The sequence below is a fragment of the Aquila chrysaetos genome, chromosome 20 (assembly GCF_900496995.4).
Source record: "Aquila chrysaetos chrysaetos chromosome 20, bAquChr1.4, whole genome shotgun sequence".
NCBI classification, from domain to species: Eukaryota; Metazoa; Chordata; class Aves; order Accipitriformes; family Accipitridae; genus Aquila; species Aquila chrysaetos.
The window spans coordinates 14,506,374-14,533,214 of NC_044023.1; the positions used below are offsets into that span (position 1 = coordinate 14,506,374).

General features: G+C 43.5%; 3 protein-coding genes across 17 annotated transcripts in view; 2 read left to right on the forward strand and 1 right to left on the reverse strand.

The window, feature by feature from the left end:
* PXK (PX domain containing serine/threonine kinase like) overlaps window positions 1–12,638 on the forward strand; it is a 43,177-nt gene extending 30,539 nt beyond the window's left edge. For 2 of the 13 annotated variants that reach the window (XM_030043604.1, XM_030043611.1), the window contains 6 exons: window positions 1,549–1,597; window positions 2,388–2,465; window positions 2,888–2,974; window positions 3,596–3,665; window positions 4,631–4,690; window positions 11,547–12,638. In XM_030043604.1, coding sequence (XP_029899464.1) covers window positions 1,549–1,597; window positions 2,388–2,465; window positions 2,888–2,974; window positions 3,596–3,665; window positions 4,631–4,690; window positions 11,547–11,752 — 550 coding nt within the window. In that variant the 3' untranslated portion in view covers window positions 11,753–12,638. Of the gene's footprint in view, window positions 1–1,548; window positions 1,598–2,387; window positions 2,466–2,887; window positions 2,975–3,595; window positions 3,666–4,271; window positions 4,560–4,627; window positions 4,691–8,041; window positions 8,077–8,347; window positions 8,431–10,467 lie in introns of those variants that run through there. The other 11 variants (XR_003927689.2, XR_003927688.2, XM_030043608.1 and 8 more) reach the window with 11 other exon arrangements.
* PDHB (pyruvate dehydrogenase E1 subunit beta) lies at window positions 12,443–17,693 on the reverse strand. The gene is made up of 9 exons (XM_030043614.1): window positions 17,486–17,693; window positions 17,160–17,267; window positions 17,026–17,088; window positions 16,905–16,940; window positions 16,524–16,809; window positions 15,680–15,790; window positions 15,025–15,116; window positions 14,395–14,536; window positions 12,443–14,014 (listed from the first exon to the last, which is right to left on the reverse strand). Exons 1-9 carry the CDS (start codon window positions 17,624–17,626, stop codon window positions 13,869–13,871), a joined length of 1,125 nt encoding a protein of 374 aa, XP_029899474.1. The 5' UTR covers window positions 17,627–17,693; the 3' UTR covers window positions 12,443–13,868.
* A 117-nt stretch (window positions 17,694–17,810) lies between these two features.
* Window positions 17,811–26,281, forward strand: KCTD6 (potassium channel tetramerization domain containing 6). Of its 3 annotated transcripts, XM_030043617.2 has the most exons (4): window positions 17,811–18,247; window positions 20,400–20,486; window positions 23,544–23,652; window positions 24,882–26,281. In XM_030043617.2, the coding sequence occupies exons 3-4, from the start codon at window positions 23,626–23,628 to the stop codon at window positions 25,566–25,568; spliced, it is 714 nt and encodes a 237-aa protein (XP_029899477.1). In that variant the 5' UTR covers window positions 17,811–18,247; window positions 20,400–20,486; window positions 23,544–23,625; the 3' UTR covers window positions 25,569–26,281. The 3 variants fall into 3 exon arrangements, with proteins under 3 accessions (XP_029899477.1, XP_029899475.1, XP_029899476.1); XM_030043615.2 differs by lacking the exon at window positions 20,400–20,486; XM_030043616.2 differs by lacking the exons at window positions 17,811–18,247; window positions 20,400–20,486 and having other exon boundaries at window positions 20,493–23,652.
* Window positions 26,282–26,841: the final 560 nt, after the last annotated feature.

Below are 26,841 nucleotides of genomic sequence, written 5' to 3' on the forward strand. Positions count from 1 at the left end.
CTGTCACTGTGCTGCAACCTGTCACCAGCATGCTGAGCGTAGAACCACGGTTCCTGGTGGGGGGTTCTTCTATTTTTTCTTAATATGAGGTGCCAGAGTCATGACCTTATAAATGACAGATTGTCCATACCTAAATCTGGGTCTGATCTCACAGTATACAGATTGCAGTACATTCAGAGCATGCTCCAAGATTCATGTTTCTTGGTTGGGAAGTCACTGCAGGCTTGTCTCAGCCTTCAACTCCTTCTACTCCTCCCTTCCTCAGCTTTTAAAGGAGGTGGGAGGTAGAGAGAAGAATGTAAGCAGGGGAGAAATACTATAAGAAAACTCTGTGAATACAGGAATATACATGTCTTAAAAGATGTTGAACAAATGATCCATGCCCAGCTGTATCTGATATGTAGGGTATTATACTGCATTCCCTTCATACCAATACTCTTCACAAAAGTGTTCTACATAGGTGTGCAATGCAAGTAATATAATTTAAAGCAATTAATGTAATTTTAAATATTTAATAAGATTTATTATTTATTATAACCATATAAACTATGAGTTTGCTTAATTTTGCAAGGACATGTAATCAGAAAGGGTCAGAAAAATGCCCCGTAAACAAGGGGGGAACTTTTGTGGTTTTTTTTTTAAAAGTCTTTTAAAATTTCTTTTATTTCTGACTTTCTCATGAAAAACTGTTCTTATAAACTTGATTCTACACTTGAATTTGTTTTCTCTAGTATAGGCCTGTGATAATTTTACATAGTGAACAGTAACAAAAGATCTCCAAAATATTTATCTCGGAGCCAGGCTTGAGATCTCTTTCTGGGACAGTTTTCTAGTATGTTCTCCAGAACAAAGTATCTTGAAATGGACTAACCAGTTTATTTTCAGACTACCATTGCCCTCTAGTGTCTTTGTTTTGGATGGAAAAGGATTAATCATTTGTGCTGTTGCTGCTGATACTACAGAGGGGAGAGTGAAAATATTAGAATATTTGCTTTAGTAGCCTTTGCCAGAGTACAGACAAGAATGGAGATATTTTCAAATGTTAAGTTCACTCATTGATCTTTCACATGGTTCTTGTTAATGCTAAAACAATAGTTGTGCTAATAGAGTTTTCTTAAAAAGAGCAATGGTGATGTTTAGGTGAAATTTAAAATCAAGTCCCTGGTAATCTTTTGTCATTATAGAATCCATATACTTTTAAGCAAAAGGCATTCATTTTAAGGGGAACCCTTCTCTGCCTTTGATAATTGCACCTGTTCTATCAGCTTTCAAAGTACTTCACACAGTCTTGCTTACTCTGCCATCAGTAGTGGCTGCATTCTGAGGGTTGAATGCTGCAAATTTTACAGCAGTACTTGGAAAATAAAAAGCAGTACATTAAAAACTTGTGGAAAAAAACCCAACAGTGGCCTAGGGATGAGGACAGAGAAGGAAAAGGAGAAAGAGGGAGTTAAGCGAACAGTAGCAATAGTATTCTTGCTGTGGTCTCTCTGTCTCTTGGGAATAACAGTCCTTTTTTTTTTTTTTTTTTTTTTCATCCACTCACAGATTATTCAGCGATGTCCTGCTAACAAACTCCGAGAAACCACAGTTTAAGGTAGAGTTGAACATTGATTTGCTGATGTTTTTGGAAGTGTCAGGCTGTGGGTAGCAACACATTAATCAACGGGTAGGGTAGAAGAGAACTGGCTTTATTTGGCTTTATGGTGATTGCCATCAGTATTTTGATTCCTTTGCTGAATTGCACCCAAGAACATTATATTATAAATATATATAACACCCTTAGAAGGGGGCATGGTGTGACCCATGAGTGTTCAAGTGCGGTTCCTATCCTGCAACATGTTTGCATTACTAATGATGGCGCTCTATCTGAGCAGAGGCTGCTAAGTAATGTGGATCCCTTGCAGTGAGAGGAAACGAATTGCTAAGACCTGTGGACACTGATTTTGCTAGGTGAGACCATCAGCACTTTGTTGCCATCTCCAGTGCTGCAGTGCTGGGACTTTTGGGGAGCTACATCTGCTCCCACTGGGGAGCTGCCCCAGAGCACTTCTCCTGGAGGACGTGTGCCATGTGTCTTGTGTTGTCAGCCTCATGGCAATTTGGGGATGTGACTGGGTATCAAAATAATTAGCTGTCCCTGCCATTAGAGTATCCCTTCCATTTCTCAGTGTTTCTTTGTCCCTGCTGTTAGATCTCTAGCTAGGTTTGGAGTGGAAAACATGCATCTAGAGTCTTCTTTTCCCCTTCACTAAGGGAATAGTGTCAGAACTTAAAGCTTTAGATGAGCAACATGATCAGATGAATGGTGAGTTCTGAGCATTGCAGTTGTGTTTTCCTTTATCACGTTTTGTGCTATGATTTTTTTTTTCCCCATTCTTTATTAGATTCCTACTAAGCTAAAAGAGGCATTGAAAACCTCCAAGGAGTGCATAGAAAAGCGATTAACAGAAGAACAGAAATTGGTAATGTATGCATTTCTTTACTGTATTTCCTACAGACATTCCATTTCCTCTTACCACTTTTACATGGGGAAAGTGAGTTTTAGTCAAAAGTGATTTTGAATAATAAGGGCTTTCATCAACAGATTTACTTTTCCAAAAATGCAGTATGAGGAGTTGTAGAACAGCTGTTGACTGTATGGCATTTTACTGTTTTAAGTGATGCAGTTTCACAGGCAGTGGCTCCTAAGTTAAAGGATCATTGTAACCGCAGTATGAAGCTCCATCCTCTACCAGCAACAGTAAAGATAAAAGCTAAAAATGAAAAAAGAAAATTAAACATGCAAAATGACTACAGTGTTGTCTTGTACCCCAAACATATGCCTTGTTTGAGAACATTTAAGATCTTAACATCCTCTTTTTCTGTTTTTCCCTTCATTTTGAAGATTCACCAGCACAGAAGGCTGAGAAGAGCTCAATCTCATCATGGCTCTGAAGAAGAAAAAAAGAAAAGGAAGATCTTAGCACGAAAAGTAAGCAATATTTAAATAGGTTTCTCTCACAGAAAAAGATGTGTGTCTCTTTTGAATGTTTAGCATGTACAACCACAGGTACACTGCTCTATTCCATCCTGTGTTTTTCTGTACTACTTCGTGATTGTTTTCACTTCTGTCGCTAAGCAATAGACTTCCTAAGAAGTTTAAGTTACAATGGTAGCTGACCTGCATATTGGTTTAACCTCTTTGAGGTTGCTGTATGAAAACAGTCTTAGTTAACACCTCATGTGCAGATAACAACCTGTGCTGCTTCCAGCCCCCCAGTGAGGGTATTGGAGCCTTTTTTAGTCTGTTCCTGCAGCATGCTGTCTGCATTTCTCTTCCTGTTTGGTGGGTCAGGTTTTCTGCCTTTCCCTTGTGGTCAGAGGGCACTGGAGTTGTCCTGGTTGCTTGCCTGGAGGTATCTGAGTGCAGAACAGCCTTGCTGCTGTTGTCATCATGGCAGCCCATGTTGGGTGTGGGGAGAGGGATGTTGGACATTGGTAAACCTTGTGTGATGCAGTGGGTGGCTGTTACAAATCTGTGTGTCAGTTCAATCCTTATCATGAAAAGCGATTATTCATTCCCATCTTCTGTTTCTTCTGCTCCATTTTAAAGAAGTCAAAACGCTCTGCCTATGAAAGTGGGGAAGAACACTCAGCAAAATACAGCAACTCAAATAACTCAGGTAACTACAGAGAGAAGAGCTTGCTTCTACACAGCTATGTCAATGTTTTTGTTGTTGCTGTCATTTTCTGGCTTAAAAGATCCAGGGTCACCGTCATTTTACACATTAATATTGGACTACCAAAGCCTGATACCACTGGTTTGGGTATTTAATAATAGATAAATCGAGGGCTTAAAAATATTGTCAGCGTTAGATTTTTCAGCCACCTAATTTAAAGCAATATGTCCTCTCTTCTGTGCCCCATTCCTCAAAAAAAAAAAAAAATCAGTCTTTTCATTATGTTTGATATTTGAGTGGAGTAATAATAACATCCATTATTTGGGTCATTTAATAATGCATCCTTCAGGGAGAAACTCTGTGGTGAGTAGTAAGGTGTTAAGATGAATGAGAAAATTATCTGTTTAATTGCTGCTTTAGTGCCAAATTCTAAAGCAACAGAGCCTTTGACAGGCCTTCATTTAGTTAAAAGGAATGGTCAGTACTACTGAACAGTTTAGCAGAGTTGACTTCCTTGGCTAAAATGTGTCCAAAAGCAGCCTGTTGTGGAATAGTCAGATATCAGAGTAACTTGTGGAGTACAGCGACTGACTGAAAATCATCTCTTAGAAGGAGAAGTGGGGTGCCATCCATGCAGTGGCACAACTCTTAAGGAGAACAGAATTTGGATGCTGAAATCCAACAGCCTAAGCAACAGAAAAGAAGTGTTTCCCATTGAGGAATACTGTTGAGTGCCCTTCTTATGTGTTTGGACCTCCTCTGATACTGTGTACTGTAAAGACTCTCTGTTCAGATCGGGTCTGAGTGACACTGTTCCTATGAATGGGAATCTTTCCCAAGATTTCAGTGGAAGCAGGATTGGATCTTCAGTCAATAAAGCCGGCCTGTTTCCAACAATCTGTCTTGTCTGACTGTGTTGAATTTTAATGTCACAGCTTTAGTTACTAGACTGTTGTTTTATTTAGCAGGCTCTGGGGCGAGTTCCCCATTAACATCTCCATCATCACCCACTCCACCCTCTACAGCAGGTAAGTTCAAGAGTCATTACAGTGTTTGTCTTTTTCTTTCTTTTTTATCCTGCCTCGCCCCGCCCCTCAACTGTGGGTGTTATTCCCAGGGATGGTTAAGAGATGGTGGTTTTCAAGGATGGAACACAGAGACACAGAAATAATATTTATCTTGTGTCAGCCTGAGTGTGGGCATGTGCTGTCTTTTGAGGGCCATAGAGAACCTTTTAATACTGTTCTTTTTCATTTAATAACCTTTCTTGAGATACACATGATATGATTTACCCATAGAGCATAAGTGCTTGCTTCAAAGTCTCTATTACTGCAGTCCTACTGACATTGCTCCTTTCCAGACATTTTCTGGGCCTCATGTTGCAGTATACATTTGTTCTCATGTTAATGGTCTGTTGACTCTGAAATACTGCTTGTTGATCCCTTGTTTCTGTGTATTGTCTTTTTACACCTATACTGCTGCGATGTAGTTTCAGGAATTTGGGGTGTGACAAATTCAGTGGCTTAGGCTGCATAAATCTCCCCAGTTCTGCTACAGCCCATTGATAACAGCAGTAGAACTGGTAGAAACAAGTCAGAGACTGATTTGGTTTAAAGATATCTTTATTATTTTTGGCCAGTTCTGTCTGCTAGTTTGCTGGGTAGCTGTGCAAACAGTTTCACTCGCGTTTAGGACAGGTGGTGGGAAGCAGTGAAGAATCTGCTTGAGTGGGCAATAGAAATGCTCATGAAAGTTTGATTACAAATCTGAATATTGAGTGACAGTGGATGTGCTTCAGCCTGAAAGGCTGGAAGACGAGCACTGGCAAACATTAACAGCAAAAGGTGTTAATGGAATACATTTCTAGAAGGGAAGCAGTCCATAGCATTGCTGTTTGTTATGATGACTCATGCCATATGGTTTCTAGTCCCGGGAACTTTCTACACAGCACAACTTGTTAACTAAAGCAATGCAATCAAATTTGTGTTTGCTGTGAATGGCCTTTCAAAGGACACTGCAGTCTCTGTGATGTAATCCAAATCAGTTATGCTGAAACTCAAGTTAGTTGTTTCTCCTTCAAGTTGAGTGTATGTTGAAGTGTATATTTTATGAACTAACTTCTCCCAGTTAGTCTAAACAAGATAATTACTGTTATTGTGTTGCACAATAACAGTGCTGTTCTCTGGATGTACTGACTCTTAGCTAGAGGGTTTATTTCAAGTTCTGGTTGCTTTAATAAGGAAGTAGCTGAAAATGCAAAAGAAAACCTTATGCCTCCAAAATGGACAGATGTTTAGAGAACTTTTTTTTTTTCCCCTGCAATAAAACTACTTTTTACTTATGTTTTAACTTGAACCTGTTGGAACTTGGTTGAAAGCTTTTTCAAGTTTTGAGCATCTGTGCAGGTTTATGTGTAGACGTGGCTCAAATGGCTCAAGTTTGGGCTCAAAACTTGGCTCCATTGTTCAAACTACATTGTCACAGTGTGTCAGTCATCTTGCTGCCAGCGTGCTCATGATGACTTGTGGTGATCAGCCCCATTTGACGTGGTGCACGTGGCCCTACCCACATTCAAATTGGAAAGTGCTTTAGTGTGCCGATGGCTTTGATCCTTTTGATCAGGTGTAAAGGCAGGTGTCACCATTTCAGGAATGCTTTGTGAGTAGAATTCATAGAAGAAACTTGAGGTGTTAGTTCTAAGAGAAAAGCTAGTGTGCCTGATTTTTTTCACCAGCAACATTGTAGTTTTAGCCATTCTAAGCAAGTATGCTATTACTCAATGAAAGGCTCACTGGCCCCATGGTGGGACTTTATTTGTGACAAGTGATGCATCTGTAGCTTGTATCTCTCCCTTCCAGTTTCCTTGCACTTACTAAGGATATTTACCTCTGAACCAAAATTGCTTGTGGTATCAGTGTGGTGAGATGAGTCTCAAAAGGGGAATGAGGCTGTCAGTCTGTCTTTCTGGTTTGGTTGTGGTTGTGTTAGAATCATGGCATCTCAAAGTATCTTGCTGATACGATGCCATGGCAAAATGAAGGCTGACATGGAAAAGGGTACCCAACAGAAGCTCTTGCCCTTGTCCTGGCCTGTAACCAACCAAATCAATGTCGTGCATGGGTATGTGCAGAGCCAGAGACACTGACGAAACGGGAACGGCCTCCAGTCTGACATGCCCTGGGGAAGGAACATCGTTCAGGGTGTTTCTCACGCGTTGAGAGGTGCTTTGTCTCTGAACAAAGACCTTGTGAGACTGAGCTTGCAGCAGAGTGCTTGGTATAGTTAATGCAAAACATACTAAGAAATAAAATGATTGCTGGTTTCAGCTGTCTTTGTAATAACAGCTGCACCTGTAGGATTGAATGCATGACCTGCTTTGAGGGGAAAGGTGTCTACTAGAAACGTAGGCTCTCATGGGCTTTTCTCATTGACTAGAATGTTTTGGGCTGGTTTTGTTGCAGATGCTTGGCTAAATAACATCTTTGAAATACATTGTTTACATCGTGGCAAGTGATTCTAACATAACTTCCCGTGTATCTGACATTCTCCCTTGAATGTTTGATTCTTTTTTCTCCACTTGCACAATTCTTTGCTTCCTTGAAAATATGTTATTTTTCTTTGCGGCTATGAGCTGTGGCTAGGATCAGATGGGATACAGAATACTGTGGTATGGGTTATTTAAAACTTCACTACATCTTCTCTAAATCCAATAAGCCCATAAAATACCAGCAAGCTCTCTTATACTAGAGGAAAGTTTGGAGGGTGCCATTTTTGCTTCCCTGTGGGAATAACGTGAAAGAGTTGTACTTAACTTTAGCTATCTTTTTCTGTGCCAGTTGTTCTGAATCCTTCAGTACGACATGTGTTTCATAGACACCCATATGGTGCATCTTTTCTGCCCTTCACCTTTCTGTAAGACAATTTGAATGCTTTAGTAAGTGCTCTTCTTGAGTGTCTCTGACCCATGCAGCGTAAGTGTAAATACAGGTGTTAGTACGACAGGAAGTGTTCCTTGAACTGAATGGATTTTGTCTTCTGTGGCTAATCTTCCTGCAGATTTCTTGCTAAATCTCTCTAAATGCACTTTAATCCTGTAAAGCTTGAATTATGGCATGTGCAACTGAAGGCATGTGTGTTGTATGTGTTCATCAAGTATAATGCTTATAGCATGGAAAATTGTGTTTTGTTACTCAGAATCAGACAAAGTGTTGTATATGTAATATGAAATAGTCAATCTGCTATCCTCATATTTGTCAGTGAATAAGAATGTATTGATTTTTGTACTAACTTTTCAGCTAACAGTATCTGTTTTTCTTACTTTGACACGAGAACCGGATGATTAACTTGTGTCCTCTCTCTTTCTCTGCTGTCTTCAATAGAGCATGCATCATTTTGAACGTGAATTTTCGGAAAAGTAAGCTAATGCTGATTTATCTCTTTAAAGATGCTCTGTTTCTGTATGGGAGACTTGAATGCAAATCTTGAACTTGCTTAGTATTGGGAGGGAATAGAAGAAAAAAATCTGAACTTTCTTGTGGATTCTTTTAATGAAATACAGCATCTTTAAAAACTCTATCACTAAAATGATTTTCTTTGTTTGCATCCCATTCTCAGCCAAGTTTTTAATGCTGTTTGCACAATTACTGTCACTTTAAATTCATAATTAAGTTTTTGTTTCAATTCAGGCATCAAGTTTACAGCATCTGATTTACTTCCTATTCCTTTTAACACACTCTTTTAACAAAAATGTCCCTGTAAAAAACCCTTGGTAAGTTCTTGTTTGAGTGTTTTATTCTTACAACTGCATGAATGAGTAAAATGTGTGTTTGCAGGCAACTTCTTCCAACATGTGTATTGGAAAGGTCTAGTGATAACTGAGCACTTGTCTCAAATGTTTTTTTTTTCTAGTAAATACAGGAGAATATTTCACTGTTGGGGAGAACAATATAATGTGTAGATATAACTGCATATGAGTACACAAGTGTGAACTAAGATTTCCTTTGCACCACTCGTGTCAAGAAGGGAAGGACAGCTTGGTTTTGATTGACTAACAAATGAATGGATTTGAAGATTTTCAGAATCATGCTCTTAATTAATAGGTTCAATATGTAATGCCCATAGCTAGTCAGCTACAATTCTAAAACCTGTGTGTATTTAAGGCAGAGCTCAGGTGTAAGAGTACCATTGCCTGTAATCGGTCTCCCAAGAGTTTAACTGTATGATGTTGTCGGCAGCTCAATTTCAGTAATAGTGAGTCCTGAGGAATTTAACAATTTTCCAGGAAGGAAGGTGGCCTCTCCCCCTACTTCCCTGTCTTTTCTACACCCATTGTAAAATGACCAGACCAAAATTTGAAGATAACATATGGAATCTTGGCCTAGTAATACTTAGTGATCCAAGCACTTTGTGGCTTTTATGCCCTCCTCTCTGTTAAATGTGTACCTTCTTTCACTGTGTATGTTACTGTTGTATTTGTGTTCCATACGGAGTCCTCGCCACTGTTTTCATGGTCATTCCCTATTGCATCTTGTAAAACTACTTGCACAGCCTCTTGAACCTCACCTCACAATTCCAGCCAAAAATCTTGTCATTGTTCTCTGCAGTTCTTGCATCTCTTTCAAGCCATTTCATTTATGATTAGCTGGTCTTGGCTCTTTTACAGCAGTTCATCTGATCAGTTTGGTGATAGCGTTGGTACGCCAGTCCTGCAGTGTTCTGCTCTGACCACTTTAACTACAAAAGTAGTTACTTGAACTGTTCTTGGTCTTGTTCTTCCTTTGGCAAAGCATCAAGTTTTGCTTTGCTGTGCTTTGCTGGCAGTCCGTACACATGTGACAAACAGGACTCTAACCTAGGGGATGGTTCTCCAGTATTTCTAATAATAAATGGACTTCTACGTCTTTGGCTAGTGTAAAAAGTAGATTTGGATAGGTTAGATGGCCCCAAGGCATCAATATGCAATTTATTTCAGTTTCTGCTAACACTGTATAATGTTTTGCTTACTTAGGAGAGCAGTTGATCCACATGCAACAGGCATGTTAAATTGTTTCAGTTGATCTCTGATATTTCTACTAGGACTTGAGTATTTCCTCTGGAAGGGAGGAGAGTGAAGATAAGCCCAATATGTACTTCTATGTTTTGTTGTCACAGAAGGTTTTCATGCCAGTGAGAATTTCTCCTGAAGAGTTGGAAGTGCTACAGTCACAGCATGTATTAATGTACACTGGCAAAATTGGATGCTTTGTGTGAATATTCCTCATTTTGCGCTTGTTCCCATCTGGGAAAAATCTCTCTTCAAAGACTGGTATAAATAGAAAATGAGGGAGCTTTGAGTTACAACTTTCATCTAGTATAACTGCTTTTTGTATTTACAGCAGTTACTTTTTTACTATTACTTGTTAGTCTGAGAGCAAGTGTTACTGAGGAGCGCAGAGAACTTTGCCTGCTTTTTGTTTTCTATAGCTGAGCTTTATCCTTCATTGAATACCTCTTGAGTCCGTGTGGCATAATGTCCTTTAACTGCTTGGTATTTGCTTACTTCATAGCAAGCAGTTTTACTTCAGTAACCATAGTCTCTTGGTTGGCCTCATGTTGTTTTGCTTTGTTGTCCTTTAGTATCATAGTTCTTGCCACTTACCAGTATATTCCTCTTTGTGGGTTAGAGCTAGCTAGCGGAAGCAAGTGTGACTATAGGTACCGTCTGTTTCTTTAGTCTTACAATGGAATAATGATGTAGGTGATGGGAGTTAAAATTCATTGTTGAATAGTTCGAAGATATTAATCATTATGCCCGTACTCATTCCAGAATATGTGAGACAAGACAGGCCAATCATTCCCCATATAGCTGGTGATGGGCTGCAAATGCCACCTTCACGTGCATGTCCTGTGGAACGGCAAGCGGTCACCTCTGAAGCCTTTTGCTTTTACTCCTGCCTGGATCTTTGATTATACTTGCGTAGAAATGATGGTGCAGCGTGCAGCAGCAGAGTTGCACAAGATCAGGGTGTTGGGCAAATAAGGCCACCTGCCTGGATGCCAGCTGCCAGGAAGCACCTCCGTGCAGGCCCTCGCCGCTGGGCTAGCTGCCTGCACGCACCGCTGTGGGCTCCGGCTTCCCGCGGAGTCAGGACGTGGAGGCTGAGGCATGATGAGAAGCACGAGGTGGACGTGACTGGGGTAGAAAGCAAGGGCCAGAGCGCAGAGGTGACTGGTGGGAACACGAGAGGCAGGCAAGCGGTGTGAGTGGCAGATTGTTGTGATGCATTCAGCCTGCGAAACCAGCATTTGTTACGACATGTTTGGAGAAAGTCTGACAGTACTGTGGAAGTGTAAAACACTTCCAGAAAACTCTATCTGCAGTTAGTACTTTAAAATGGGAGTATAATCTGACCAAGCAGTTGGGAGTATAATCTGACCAAGCAGTCATCACAAATACTACAGCGATGTGGTCCTTCCTAAGAATATAAAGTTAGTCATGTAAATAAGCAATTCTTGGTACCTGTTCTTCCAGTCTTTGTTACTGTTCGTGACCCAAAGAGCAAACTGCTTCACTGGGGACAAACGAGAAGCTGAAGCTGGGAAGTCCTGTTCAGTGATCTCCATTTCCCTCAGTGCAAGATCACATTTGAGTCATGTTTTGCATCCCCGAGTACTGAGGCACTTCGGGTTTCATTTCAGAGGTGTCTCAGGTGACACGACTCACCTGCAGATAGAGGGATTTGATCACTGGCATTTTTCATCTGTTCTGTTCTTCACACTCCACTGGCATTCAAGGAATGACGTGACTAGTACAGGACTGACCAAGTCCAGCTAAGCAGCCGCAGTCCTCTGCGGCAGGACCTCCTTGGCATAATCAAACTACATCTTCTCTTCTCAACTCAACAGGAGCATCGTCGATACCCCCAGCACCGCCACCGCCGCCCCTGCCACCAGCAGCTCCTCCTCCGAGTACAGAGGTGCCAACGCAGCCAAACCCGCAGCCCGATGTCAGTGCAAGCCGAGGAGCCTTACTCAGCTCCATTCAAAACTTTCAGAAGGGAACTCTGAAGAAAACACAGACGTGCGACTACAGTGCTCCCAGGATCAGCTGAGGCCGCTGGTCACACCAGGATTGAATTCCCTCTCCCCCTCCTGTGCTGTCTAGGAACCAGACCCTCCTGACCAGCGACTGATCCACCAGCATATAGCGGCTAATCACGCTGTAGCTCCGTTTACCCCTATTTCAGCTTTCCTTGAGTAGCAGCACTGCCCTGTCTGAATTGCATTGCCATGCTAAGTACTCCATTCTTTACTTGGTTTCAAGAACTTTGTTCTCTAGCTACAGTTTCAGGGGTACAGCAACTTCTATATAGCTGAATAAAAATCTGAAAATAGGAATGACCATGATCATGGTGAATTAATGCTTTTTTCTAGCTCTATTCCACCCCTTTTTTCAAATTACAGAAATGTAGTTTTAGTCTGCTCAGTTTTTCAACTCTTTTCATGCACTTGTAACTCATCTTAATTCTTGCTGCATTGAACGAGCAAGTTTTGTTCTAGATAATCCAACTCCTCCCAACCCTTAAAGTATACTGCACAGGTGAGGGAACTAGAGAATTAAATCTTATTCCCACCATATTTGCTGGTGGAGTAAAAATGCTGTCTCATTAAACTTGTTTAAATGGACATCCTACCTGTAACTCTAAGGGAAAGTGTTTTTAAATGAGGAGACAGTTGAAATGGGATTTAATAGGGCACTGGGTTATTATTCTTGATTTAGTTAAATGCAAAGTTACTTCAAGTTTATTCAACAGCTTAAACTTTATTGAGAGATCCTTTTTGATTTAAAACCTTAAAAAAATTGCACTTTAAAGGATTATAGATAATCCATTTTTTAAATTCAAGTACATCAGTGTTTTGTTACTATGCAGAGAATGTCTGTACAAAGTTTCATGTAACCTGTGATATTCAGTCATTTTTATTAAAATGTTAATGGAATTCCTTCAGCAGTGTGATGGTGGGTATATTCCGCTAGGATTGCACCTGCAAGCCAGACTTCCTAAGAATCTAATAGCACTTCTGCTAAAGGAAATACTCTGAAAGGTATTCGTAGCCCTTAACTAAAATAGGACCCGAGCTCTTCTGTCTACTTACAGAGGTAAGTAGCTCCTCTCCAACAGTTCAGCAGAAGGGCAGCCTCCCGGGACTAGAAGGCAAGCCACACTGCACAGGCTCCCAGCGGCAGCTCTCACTCTGTACCAGAAGCTGCTGAACAAAGGCTAGCAGAGCTCTCCCTGCCTGACAGGAATAGCCCCTTAGCTAAACCCTGGTATGTGGTGATCTGCCGAAAGGCTGCTGCTGCTGTTTCCCAGCTCTTCAAACACAGTCCGTGCGGCTGCTGCGTCAGACCCAGGCTCAGTGCGTGTGCGTAAAATAACTTATTTTGCATTGTAAGAACTGTAGTTTGAGCATGCTGTTGTTAGCCCGTATGATGAGTTTAAAAAAATAATACATAAAGCAAAGCATCTGGGCAAGTATTTTTTTTATCACCATATGTGGCAGCTAGTGAAGAAAAATTCGGTAGCGTTTCCCATCACCTACTGAAGAGGATCAGGATCTTTATTTAAGCTCTTGTGCAGAAGCTTTCCTGCATGAGCGGAGTGCTCTTCGAAACTAAACATGTTAGCCATCTCTTAACCCATACCGCAGGCTTCCAAAACCACTTTTGTACGGATAGTTGCACTTAACTGTTGAACTGAAAAGCAAGGTTTCACTCACTACAGTTTGATCATTCACCTTTAATAAGCCTTGCGACCATGGGCTCCTAGAGAGCTGTACAGCATTCCAGGGCAGGACTCGGGGCCCCCTCTTGCTCACTGCAGTTCTTCACTCAACCACCACTCCAGCCAACAGTTTAACACAGCTGGTCTGGTAATTACAAGCCAAGCAGAAATGGAGGATTTTTTCCTCATTCTGAATTTAGAATAGGATTTCTCCACATAAAGTAGCACTAACCCACCTGTACTTTTGAACAAACAAGCATTACCACATCGTTGCTTACATGAAGTGTGGCTTAGAGGGTAACCCCATATAAATATTCTGGGAGATCACTATACTTTGCCCACTGTACAAAAAGTTCATGTAGCTATACAACAAAAGTTACGCATACAACTTGCCCTACACCATTAATACTTTGTAAAGCAGGACTTTAAAACATGTATTTACAACTTAGATATTCAAAGTTTTCTTCACTGCAAATATTATATCCTTCACTTGAGGTATGCAGTTATCTTCTAAAATTTTTGCGTAAGGCATAGGAACATCTGCACCGGTAACACGCACAGCTGGAGCATCCAAGTAGTTAAAGGCAGATCCTGAAACAGAAAACAGTTGTCAGGTTGCCATGCACTACGGTTTTCTCTCAATTCGATTTCTTAATCTTAATCCATTTAAACAATTTTGTTCCTGCAGCTCCAGTATTCCAGAGAGCTGTTCCTGCTTGTTCATCTTCACGCACTATGGTTTAGACAGAAAGTTTCCATCTTACTTCTCACACAGTCGAGTTTCTGGGATAAGAATTACTCGCAACAGAAGACCAGCTCGATCCACCCTGTGAAAATCTCTAGAGCAAGACAGCTAGGCTCAACCTCCTCAGATACAAACCCCTAACTTTGCCTTCATCTGGCTTTATCAAGAAGTTGTCAGGATTTAGACTAGGGAATGAGATCAACATGTATATTGCAAAACTCGGTACCTTCCATGATCCTGGCACAGATTTCTGCTCCTACTCCAAATTGCGGCCAACCTCCTTCTACAGTTACAAGATGGTTTGTCTTTACAACGCTGGCTTCCACTGTTTCAATATCCATTGGTCGAATGGTACGCAGATTTATAACCTGGGGGGGGGAAGGAGGAGAAAAGGGAATGTGCGAGTTTTGCTATGATTTAAGCCTGTCGGTTACCACTGTTTGGGTACAGTGCCCCTTAGCACTTTCATCTATTCTGACTTTGAAGACAAGACTTAAAGTTAATAAAACTTCTAACTTTTTTCTGGCAGAGACTGTGCGGAACAGTTTCTGCTGGCTCCTGGAAAAGCCCAAGTAGGTGACTCTTGCTCTATCGAGATACAACCATACTAATACATACTGTCATTGTTCTGCTTACCATACAGCTGGGTCAATCTGAAAATCGTTAGTAGTTCTGCCTTAACTTTGTGATGAAAAGGTCAAATGCAGAAACATGAAATGCACATGCTGTTAAGGCATTTACAAATATAAGAAGCTTGTAGTTAATAACACTGAAGTTTTGCACAGCCTGAACAGGAAGACCCTCTGCTTTTTTCCCCACTTCAGGGAAAGAGACAAGCAACAGAAACCCCACCCACCTCACACTCTACACCTTCTTTGGCAAGTACAGCAGCTGCTTCCAAACAGTGTCCAACAGGTCTTGAGTGTGACACTAATGTAACATGGGTTCCTAGAACAGAAACAAGTGTTAAAAAAGAAAAAAACCCCTAAATTTAAAGTTCCTTACATTTATTTGAAATGCTAAGTATTCTGCACAAAGAGTGGTAGCGAAGGACTATGCTAAGACACAAACTTTACCCTTTAATTCAGGGAACTGAAGATATATTTAATATAGTTTCTAGATTATCCTTTTCAAACATTCATGTAATTCAGTGGTAAATTATAAACAAATGGGATGAAATACTACAGTGATCTCTTTTTGCATTTTTGACAAACATTACATACTAAGGTGAGGAAAAAAGTTTTTCAGGCATCACCTACTCCATCTCTATACTATGGAACAAATCCTTTAGAAGGGTATAGCTTTAGATAAGATATAGAGAATCAGGTGATCTTTCCTTGTATGGGCAACAGAACAATAAAGTATACTACTGGATAAAATAACATTGGAACATTTAACATTTGAAACACTTTCTGTGTCCCATGACAGCAGTATTCTGAATAGCTAAGAAGTTAAAAAAAAGTCCTCAAGCAGTTCGGTTAATATGGAAACAAACTGTATTCTCAGCTTACCTTGCCTTTCTATTTTAGCTTTTCCAATTGGAACAACAAAATCCTTTGACTGTGCCTGTTCAGACATTTCAAAGGGAACACCATACAGTAATTCATTTTCCAGCATCACAACTAGAAGAAAACATACTTCGATTAACATGTACATCTGCAGGCACAGGACGGTACTTATGATTAACAGTACTGCAGACTAGTTCAAGATACTAAGCCCATCCAGACAACAAGGACTTGAGTATGTTTGCAGAAGCAATTAAAAAAAAAATAAAAATCACAGTCTTAATGCTGAATTATTTAAAAAATTGTCTACAATTAGTCTTAAATGAGATCAGGTATTTAACTTCTGGTACGTGATGGTAGAATCGAGAGTTTTAGAAAGGTCTTAGATTTTGCATGCATATTTGTGAAAATTAAAGAGAAATCTTGCCCTTCTTTTAATTAATGACATTCTGAATTTATCATCTGAACTTCATGATCTGTAAAAATGAGTTACATAGACACTGTATATGCAGGAACTCCTCCTGACTCATCTTCATCCTTTTTAACCCCTTTACGATAGATTCATAAATGCTTCTAAGTTTCCTGATTGGTACCAAACTAGCAGTAAAGATATGTAGCTGGCAACAGCACAAAATTAGTCTACTGCTAGCAAGGCAAGTGACTATTAGGAAAAAGAGTACATACTTCTGTGCCTTTGTAAGTACCCTAAAGCTGCAGTAAAGCAACCTTAAGTATTCTAGGGTTTAACAATCTTTTGTTTGTTTGTTTGTTTTAAATGGGGCAGGAGGAGAAAACAGACATTCTTTTCAGGATCGAGTGCTAGGTGTTGTCATGATCTGCCTGTGTTCACCTGGATTATCATCCCGTATTGATGCTTTCAGCAGACCTTTGGCATCTTCTGAGCTCCAAGGACTAACAACTTTCAGTCCCGGGCAGTGCCCGTACCAAGCGGCGAAGCACTGCGAGTGCTGAGCAGCGACTCCAGCTGATGCCCCGTTGGGGCCCCGGAAGACGATGGGAACAGCGATTGATCCTGCAGACATGTAACAGGTCTTGGCAGCAGAGTTTATAACCTGATCGATTGCTTGCATGGAGAAGTTGAACGTCATGAATTCACACACTGGTCTCAACCCTGCCTATTAAATATGTTAAGATATGTATTAGTATGTTTTTACATAAAACTAATTTATTTTTAGTTTTTAAATCAGGAGAGGAATGCAAATTTACAAACCATAGCAGCACCGACAGCGATTCCCGTGAAGCCCATCTGAAAGAGAAGGGAAGCAAGGGGTAAGCACGGGGGGAGCAGCTGATGGAAGGGATCGCCAGGGTAGAAGACAGGGCAGCCTCACCTCCGATATCGGGGTGTCGATCACCCTCTTGTCCCCGTACTTCTTCCAGAGACCCCTGGAGATCTGCAGGGCAGGAGAGGGGAGTCAGGGCCCGCCCGAGGCCCCCTCCCGGCCCGATAACGACATCCACATACCTTGTAGGCGCCATCGTACTGAGCCACCTCCTCGCCCAGCAGAAAGACGCGCTCGTCCCGCTCCAGCTCCTCATCCAGCGCCTGGTTGAGCGCGTCCCGCACCGTCACCTGCGAGACACCGGCTGCCGGGCAGGGCGGGGGCACGGCCCGCAGCCGCCGGGCTCCCCACACGCCAGGGCCGCGGGGAGTCGAGTCACCTCGCCTCACCTCGCCTCGCCTCACCGCCCACCCGCCCCGGGGCCGGCCGCCTCCCCTGAGAGGGACGAGCCCCTTTCCCCCAACCCCTCCTCCGGGGCAATCCTAACTCCCCGCGGCGGCCCCGCTACCTGTATGGCGGCGGGCGCGGAGAGGCGGATCCCCCTGCGCTGCTGGAGCAGCCGCCCGGCGGCGCGGCCCCGCGGCGGGAGGCGGGCGAGGCGGACGCCCAGCGGCGCCAGGTTCCGCAGTGCCGCCGCAGACGCCGCCATCTTGGCCGTGTCCTCTAGCGCGGAAGGAGCGGGGCGCCGCGCGCCGCCGGTGACGACGAGGCCCCGCCCCCCCCCCGCGCGCCCTGCCCGGCGGCCTCGCCCCGCCCTCCGCGCTCTCGCGAGAACCGGCGCCCGCGACGGCGGGAGACGGGCGGCGCGGCCTTTGCACGCCACTTCCGGTTCCCCCCTTCACGGTGGCGGTGGTGGTGGCGGTTGGGCCCGCCGGGGACAACCGTCCGCCCGCCCTGCGTTGGCGGGGAGGCGCATGGCTCGGGCTCGAGCGCCCCGCCCGCGGCCACGGCTTCGCCTTTTGGCGACGAGGTTTACCCGGGCCGGGGCCCCCCTCAACCCCCTCGGCGACCGCCGACGTCCGGGCGCGGGGCCGCAGGGCCTGAGCGCGGCCGCCCGGTTAGCGGCCCTGAGGTGAACGGGGGCGGGCGCTGAGGCGCTTGGCGGCACCCCGCCCCTCCCCCCACACCTACCGGAGGAAGGGGGCGCGGCCTTGGGGGCGGGGCTTGATTAGGACACACCCTCGCTCCGCCTCCACCCGCACCGGCGGCTCAACTCCGGGCTCGAGCTCCGTCGTCCCCGCCGCCGCCGGGCTCTGCCTCAGCTGCGCCCGTGAGTGCCGGGCCGGGCCGGGCCGGGCCGGGGGGGTGCGCGGGACTGAGCGCCCGGGGCCCGCCCTGGTTCGAGGGAGCGGTGAGGGGCCGGGCTCCCGGGTGGGGCGGGGTGCCCGCAGCCTCCGTGGGGGAGCGCCTTAAGGCGGGACGGCCGCGTCCCGGGTGGGGGGTGAGGGGCTGGGCTCCCGTGGCCGGGCTCCCGGGGCCTTTTCGGTGCTGGGGGAGGGCTGCGGGGCGGCAGGATGCCGGGGCCGCGGTGCTAGGGTGGGGACGGTGCCTGGGTCCTGTTCCCGGTTGGGCTGGGGGAAGGAGCGGGGAAGGTGCCGGGGTGGGAGCCGGGGTGCCCGGCGGTGATTTCTGGCAGGGAGAGTCTGGGATATGCGGGCTCCGTCCCGCTCTGCGAAGGGAGTGGGTCCTCCTGCCCCACCGGGGAGTGGAGGCAGAGCTGGGATACTGGTTTGGGGTGGGGGTGAGGGTGTGGGCTCTTGGGTCACTTGCAGGGGAGGGGAAGCAAAATGTCTGGGTTCGTTTCCAGCATCTTTGCTGAATCATTGTGATCCTGGGGAGGGTTCTTCCACCATGAGCTCTCTGGCTCCTCTGTGATGGAAACTGGCACTTCCCAGCTCCTGCTGCAGGCCTGGGCCCCTCTCTGGCCTGGGCTCACAGGAGGGATTTCTGCCCCTGTCTTGCTGTCACTCCTTGGTCCGTGCACGTGCCGAGCCCCATTGGTGTGTGCGGGGAGGCTCAGTGTTTCTGACCCCTGCCTTCTTCCAGAACTGTTTGGAGACACGTTTCCACCTGGAGACAACTACTGGTTAGTTTCACAGAAGCAAAATACATGGGTAAAAGCCAACCATCATCGTGGGTGCTGAAAGCCTGGGTGCCTTGGGTTGCTTCAGCAGTGCAGGACCAAGCTAGATACAAGTGTCTTCCTTTGGCTCTCGTGAGAGGAGGGCCAAAATGATATCGTGATGTGGGTGCTTCAAACAAGTAGCAATTAAAATAAAACTTGGGAACCTGGACTTAAACCAGGATGTCATATTGCTCCTCGGGGGAGGGAAGGAAACTTCAGGAACTTGGAATTTATAGTGAAGCAATTAGACATAAAGGAATGAAAATGCTGAGTAGCTGGCGTGAGCGTTTTTCCCTCCTGCCCGAGGTGAAGACTAAATATTAGTAAAAAGCAACTAAAGAAAAGCAAGAACTAAGTTAATTTTTAAAAAACTTATGTTAGCCATTATAAACTCACCATGTGTAGAAGGTGATGGATGCTTTCTTTAGTGAAGCTGATGTGCCAAATGACCAGAAGATTCGGTAACTGGTTTTTTTAAGAGCTAGCCTCTTCCTCGCTCCCTTGGTTAGAGTAGCGTGGTGCTGGAGCCTCATGGGTTCACTCTGTAGACTGTCGTCTCGCTGTACAATTTGGTGGAGTACAGTCATCACTGGTGCTAGCTTAGTTTTTGTCAGTTCAGGTGAGTCACCAATAATGATTTACAATAAAATCTTGCCTTTCAAATGTTATGACTGGCTGGGGAATAGAGAATGCTGTCCATGTACAGCGTAACTGTGCTGAGGGCAGGAGTTTCCTCTCATCTTTGGAGATCTAAATGTGAGAGGCAGGGAGCTTACTACGTGGGTGAGTAGCTTGAAATACCAAATATATTTATCTGTATAAGTAGAGTGCTAGCTTTGCACTTTTTAATTTTTAAGTTGCCATTGGTAGAATTCCTGTTAACTCTGTATTGACCTACAAATCTAAGGTAACTATTAAGGTTAAACAGCTTGTGTTGTAATATTGACACCAAACTGTCCACTGAAGACTAGTGCCACAAGTAAATCCTTTAATTCTTTTGTTGGAAAAACTAGATGAAAAACATTCAGAGCAAATTGGGTGGTGCGTGCCTCTCAACTTTTAACTGTTAGTTGTATTTCTGCTCCTCCTTCAAGTAACTGCATATGACAGCAGTGCGGTGGTTTTCTCCAGGTACAGTGTGTAGCCTGTGGCCTTGACCAAATGCAATGCATGTGGTCCCAGCAGCGCAAACGCTTGGCAGTGCTGCTGGCATCCCCTGGCCTGTCCTGAGCCCGTGTGTGTTTATTCACAGATGCAGATGTTCAGTTGACTCTCATTTGCTTTCTCTGAATTTCAGCTTGCAAAATGGTTGCACGTTAGCATCTCTGTTCTGGGAGAAGTCCTGCTGAAGTTAATAGAACTACCTGTTGCAGTAGTGTTGCTGGTAAATAGCCTTGTAATCCTCTGAGTCATAACATATGAAACAAGAGTGAGTGTTCTATAAATGCAGTTATCCAATTTGGTGTATTAAGTATAAAATGATGACTTGAGTGCTTTTCAAAGGTACTTGCTTCTCATTGTGCCTTTCTAGTTTTGGATGTGCTTGGTGCTGGGCTACGGCAGCAGCTGTGATGACCATGTTAATGCTGCATATCTTCTCCCCGCTTGCAGAAGCAGCTTAACGAAAGCAGGACTGTGGTTTGACACAATCAGTGCACTTCTGCTCTTGCCAGAGAATGACATCCTGTTTGGCTTAAATGGTGTCAGCAGTTTGTCTGGCTGAATTTCATCTTAAATGAGTATTTCTTACGGTTATTAAAGGCAGGCTGTCTTGGGATATGGCTACATGTCATCTGTTATCTGCTGTCTGGACACAAGTAGCCATGTTAGTGAGGCTGTCCATGGGTGCGGTAGGTTGTTGTGTGACACAGGGACAAGAGCTGGCTTGAGGCTGCACGTCCCCGGGGTATGGATGAAGTGTGTCTGCCCACCCCCACTGATGCATCACTGTATTTCATTCACGAAGAATTTAAACCATTGTTGAAAGAGTGTATGTCATGAAGGGCGTACGTCCCCACCCTTGTTGTGATGTGGTTTGCTAGTCCTTATCTCGGGTTGTACCTAAACAGAGCTATTTTTGCCTGTGAAGTTGTCTAGAAATTCAGAGCTCCCAGGCTGATGAGGGAAGCAGCGGGTAGTTGTGATCACACTCAGGCATTTTGGGATGGCATCCCAGTATCATCCCTTTGCATTGTGCATCTCGCTCCAGCACTGGCTTTGCCAGGGAGGTTTGTGTGTGCCTAGTGATTCTGGATCCTTACACAAAGGTCAGTGAGACTTCTTGATGACACTTATATGTTGAGGGCTGGGTTTGTTTCAGCTAATTGCTTTCGTAAATTATTCACTCTGGTGTTACACAGCAGTGCTGTGATCAAAGATTAGTTCATGCCGTCGTACAGACAGGCGGTGTCATCTGTTTCTTTCCCTGATAAAGAAAGTCTTGATTCATCTGTCATTTGGACTTAGATGCTGACCAAAATCACATAGTATCTGTTTACCAGTTTAGATAACTCTGATGGACATCTGTCTGCCGTTGAAATATTCTGAATGTATAATTCCAGTTAATTTTGTTAAGACTGCAGAGCTCTTCCATCATGATTACTGGTGAAGTTTCTGGCTGGCTGCATCATTTCACTTTCAAGTGAATGTTCTCCTTGAATATCAGTACCAGTCTCTTCTATGTTTTCAATGCATCTGCATGTTATACTGGTGTTGCCCTTGAACAGAATAACACCTGTAAGTGCTGGAATTTAAAAGGTCTGGGCTGTTGGTAGAAGTTAATGAGCTGTACTTGAGTGACAATTCCAAATAAAGAAAACCTGAATGAATTCACTTCTTGATTTGTGAGCAGTTAAAAAAAATAATTACAGAGGTTGGCAAAAGAGCTGGCATTCCAGGTTTATCTGCTGTCGGACGGGGAGGGGGGTGCTTTAATGTACTTTCTTGAGGCATGCTCCGTCTCTAATTTGTAAAAATAGGATCCTGGTATGACTAGTTCTGTATCTTAGTATTCCTTAGTCTTCTGTTGTCTGACCTCACGATTTTCATACACTGATTTTGTTTTTTCTACTCTTTAACACATCTGAGATGCAGCTGCAGCTGTGGTTGTGCTGCCGGCCCCCAAAGGCCGGACCTGCTGGACGCTGTTGTGCCCAGGCTGTGGGTTTGGGCAGGGTAGCAGAGCCCAGAGAGGTGGGGTGTGCTGCCTTGTTCTGTGGTGAATGAGACCAACCTCGTTTGCTAGGAATGAGAAGGGCAAGTAATCTTTTTGGTTGGGAATTAACAGTGAACGTTCACTTGTTTTGGAATGTAGGGCTCTGGCTTGGCTAAATCTTTGTGCTGCTTTTAGCTGGGTGACTGTATTGAAGTTTGCTAGTAAAGGGGATGGGAGCAGAAGTCTTGGTAACTGTGTGGTCTTTAAGATGTAAAAATAAACAAAGCTGAGAAGCTGTACCCTACTTAAAACAGACTGACCTAAATTTTCAGCAATTCTAGCAGAGAGGCAGGCTCTGGGTAGGGATAAAGGCTTACTGATGACTGGCTTCCTTGTCCATGCATCACTTGACATGGTTGACAGGCCACTTTTGGAAAATCTCCACTGGTATCTGGGGTCACTCACTGCCTGCCCTCCCCTTAAGTTGCACAACCCAGGCTGTGGCTTTCCGTTGCTGTGCTCGTGTAGAGAGAGTCCCCTTGTTATGCAAGTCAGCAGTTCAGCATCTTCTGGGAAGTTATGGCATGAACCACTTCTCAAATTGCTTTTGTTGGAGCGTTGTTGAAAAGATGTTTGATGTCCTCTGGCTGGTCCCTAAAGAGATTTTGTTTGAGAGTGCATATGTGTCTGTGAGGTCCATTCATACTCTTTTGTTTGTAGATTGATGTTCTTGCTATCAATTGCAGTTCTCCACTACTGAATTATTAATTCCGCAGTGAGATTTTTTTTTTCTTCTTACTCTTCGTTGACTTTCATGCTTGATTTATTCTTCTGTGTGATTTGAAACTGGAGCATGGGAATTTTGACGAATATTAACAGATCACACGTATGACCTCAATGGTGGCTAAATAAACTTTTTTAATTGGGAAAAGGACATCTGTCTTTCAAAGTACTCACAGTTGCCCAGGTGAAAGGTTGTCCTTTTGTGAACGTATATTATCCTCAGAGGCACATTGCTTGTTATTTAACGAAACTGGGATGGTCAGACAGCTGGTGGAGTGATTACCCCTGTGCCCCGGAGGCAGTCCTATGGGTAGTGTGAAGGGAGAAGGAGGGAAAAGCTTGTTTGTAGATTCTTCTGCTAATGTGGCTTTGTAGCTGAATGCTTTCATGGCAGAGAGCCTGCCTTTGATTAGAAAGCATTCCCCTCGGTTGTTCTTGTAGGTACTGATGGTCTGCCATGTTTTGTTCTTTGTTTTGTGTTTCTGTGTGTGCTTTTTCCTGCAGGGAGATAATAGGAGGTGAATCGCGTATCCTTTTGGCAACCTTCTGTTAAACTTGGAATACCACAGTTCAAGCAATTGAACAGATGGATAATGGAGACTGGGGATATATGGTAAGTGAGCTTGTGTAAGTGTGTGCTGTGCAGTACAACTGGGCTTTCAAGATCTTGCAGTAAGAATCCTTCCAGATCTGTGTAGATCCAGAGCTTCAGTCATGTGAGAAGAAAAACCGTGCATGTTACAACAGCTTGCTTATATTCTCTGGAGTGCTTCACCTTGCATGCTATTTGTGGGGAGAGCTCCAACTCATGTTTGCCAGGTGCAATCAGTGAGTACTTAACTGACACCTTAAGCTCACTGTTACCATTTTTCCTAACATGAAAAAGCTGAAAATGGTTTGTGCTTCCTGCGTATAATTTTAAGGCCTTTGTAATTTTATTTATAAAGAAAAATATTTTTCCCTGTAAACCCTGTCTCAAACTAGACAAACGCATCTTATTTTTTGCCTGTTCTCTTTCTCTAAACATTCTGCTGCCATGCATATGTCTCTTTTCTCTGGCTGGCCTCAGTCCTGGTTGTTAGGGTTGGTGGCCAGATGGGATTTATGTTCCTTTCTCTCTTGCTTCCTCATGTGCTATCTGGAAGCTGATGCAGACTGGTTTGTGCTCTGCCCCCCTCTTCAACACAGCATGCTTATTTGCTAAGAAATATTTCTTTTTAGAGTTAAAAGCTAAAAGTTCTTTTTTGTTTGCTTGTTTTAATGATGCCTCTTAACCAGAGCATGGATGATTTTGATTATGAGCTCTTGGTCCTATGTCTAAACTTGCACTGTCATCCTCTTTTGAGGGAGAGAAAGAGGCTTAAGATTTGTTCAGCTGATTTTTTTTTTCTTTCTTTCTTTCTTTTTTTTTTTTTTTTTTGTTTTGTTCTAGAATGAGACAGATTGTGAAAGTAAGGAACACTGATGGGCCTCATTCAGACTAACTTGTTCTTCAGGAAATCTCTCTGTTCTCATTTCCCCATCTGTAGAATGGGAAAAAAACTTGTTGCCCAAATGCAAAACTTGCTTCTGTGACAGTAGCGCAGTTGTTAAGATTTCTAAAGCGTTCTGGAAATGTGCATTCTGAATGTTAAGTATCGTCCTGTCTAGTTGCCAGTTGTGCCTTGTTGCTAGGTGGCTTGGATTTGTTCGGGTTTAAACACCACTTAAAGGCTTCGAATGGGAGAAGCGTGATTCTCTGCAGAGCCTGCAGTTTTCAAACAGTATTTGCCATGTGTGTCAGTGAGCCGATCGAATCTTCTTGTGGTGGCTTGATAAACTCTGCGATTTCTCTCTTTCTAGATGACTGATCCAGTCACGCTAAATGTGGGTGGACACATGTACACGACATCCCTCACAACTCTAACGAGATATCCTGACTCAATGCTTGGGGCCATGTTCAGGGGAGACTTCCCCACTGCCAGGGACTCTCAGGGCAATTACTTTATTGACAGAGATGGACCACTTTTCCGTTATGTTCTTAACTTTTTAAGGACCTCAGAGCTCACTTTGCCACTGGACTTCAAGGAGTTCGACCTACTTCGGAAGGAAGCGGACTTCTATCAGATTGAACCGCTAATTCAATGTCTTAATGACCCCAAGCCGCTGTATCCCGTGGATACCTTTGAGGAGGTGGTGGAGCTGTCCAGCACCCGGAAGCTTTCCAAGTACTCCAACCCGGTGGCTGTAATCATCACGCAGCTCACTATCACGACAAAAGTCCATTCGTTACTGGAGGGCATTTCAAACCACTTCACAAAGTGGAATAAGCATATGATGGACACCAGGGACTGCCAGGTTTCCTTCACTTTTGGGCCATGTGATTACCACCAGGAAGTATCGCTCCGAGTCCATCTGATGGAGTACATCACAAAGCAGGGCTTCACGATCAGGAATACCAGAGTTCATCACATGAGCGAGCGTGCCAATGAAAACACAGTGGAGCATAACTGGACTTTCTGTAGACTGGCACGGAAAACAGATGACTGATTCTGACTCCGCAGGAGCCACTTCAGTGATTAGCAACTTAATTGGACAGTAAACCCAAGAGAGTCTGGATTTTGACTAAAGCAACAATGTGGGCTTTTTTTATACGACTATTTATTGTTTATCAGTAAGGACTGGAGGAGTTTCGTTCTCTAGCAGCTCTGTCCTTTTGTCCTGTTCAGAAAAAAACCATGCATGTGCCTGTTCAGTCAAGACACCTTTTTGTTTGAAAGAGGGAGTCCGAAGAATTAGTACAATAGGGTATTTTGTGTCATTAACACAATTCTCTGACGCAACTTAAAGTGCTAAAATTACCTCCGTTTAAATGGTTTCTAATCCATCTAATGCTACAACACTGGGAGCAAGAAACAAAAAGAATTTAAAATGCAGTTGGGAAAAAGCTGCTATCATGTAGACTAATTTAGTTTCTAAATCAATAAACACTATTGTAATATTCTAGGAAAACAAATCCCACCCTTTAAAAGTACTTGATAAGTACAGTTTCTTACAGTTATGACAACTGTTTCTTTCTATGCATATAAATCAAGCAACCAAATATTATCTGTAGCCATGGAAATATGATTAGAAATATTTATATTGGATTCTAAATGCAAAATGTCCCTGTGGTAGAATTCATATTTTTAATGCCTGGTGCAATATTATTCCCAAGTGTAATGCCTGCCAGCAAGAAGCTAATAAAAATGTGAAATACAGAATACTATGTTGTATTTTCTTCTTGTCTTCTAAAACTTTTAATAGTTAAAAAACCAAACCAAAACAAACAAAAAACCCCACCCAAACCCTGTTTTTCTGTGCTGTGGAGGAGTAGTTCAGATGCTCTGGTTCCATTCTCCTCCATTACTGATGTACTTTGTTCCTTTTTATATTAATCAGTTGATTCAGCTGTCCTCATTACAGAAAAAGCTTGTGTTTTGAAAACTGCATTTTGACTAACAGAAAGATGTCAAGTATTTGTACTGGCTAAAGGGATAGGGATGGAGGGAACACAGAGCCTAAATACTTGGAGCTGCTCAGTAGCATTATCTGGTTTGTCAGTGATTTATCTAGTGACTTTATATAAATTTTAACTGTAGAGTGCTGTTCCGGATGATGTTCAAGTCAAAGCACTCAAGTTTTCTGTTTTTACTCAATTTCATATAGCCTTTTCTGTTATCTTGGGCACTTTGTCATAGTTATTAATAGAATTTCTGGTTATGCTCTAACTTGAATGCTGTTGGGACTAAGAGAGTTGATAGCCATTTTGATGAATGGATCA

Bases quoted from the DNA above. Each gene is read 5' to 3' on its own strand.
- PDHB (XM_030043614.1), bottom strand. From the start codon at position 17,626: ATGGCGGCGTCTGCGGCGGCACTGCGGAACCTGGCGCCGCTGGGCGTC. The intron at 17,268-17,485 runs GTAGCGGGGCCG...GGTGTCTCGCAG, and splicing joins CCGCGCCCGCCGCCATACAG to GTGACGGTGCGGGACGCGCT. The intron at 15,791-16,523 runs GTGAACACAGGC...GTTTTCTTCTAG, and splicing joins AATACGGGATGATAATCCAG to TTGTGATGCTGGAAAATGAA.
- KCTD6 (XM_030043617.2), top strand. From the start codon at position 23,626: ATGGATAATGGAGACTGGGGATATATG. The intron at 23,653-24,881 runs GTAAGTGAGCTT...CTCTCTTTCTAG, and splicing joins ATGGAGACTGGGGATATATG to ATGACTGATCCAGTCACGCT.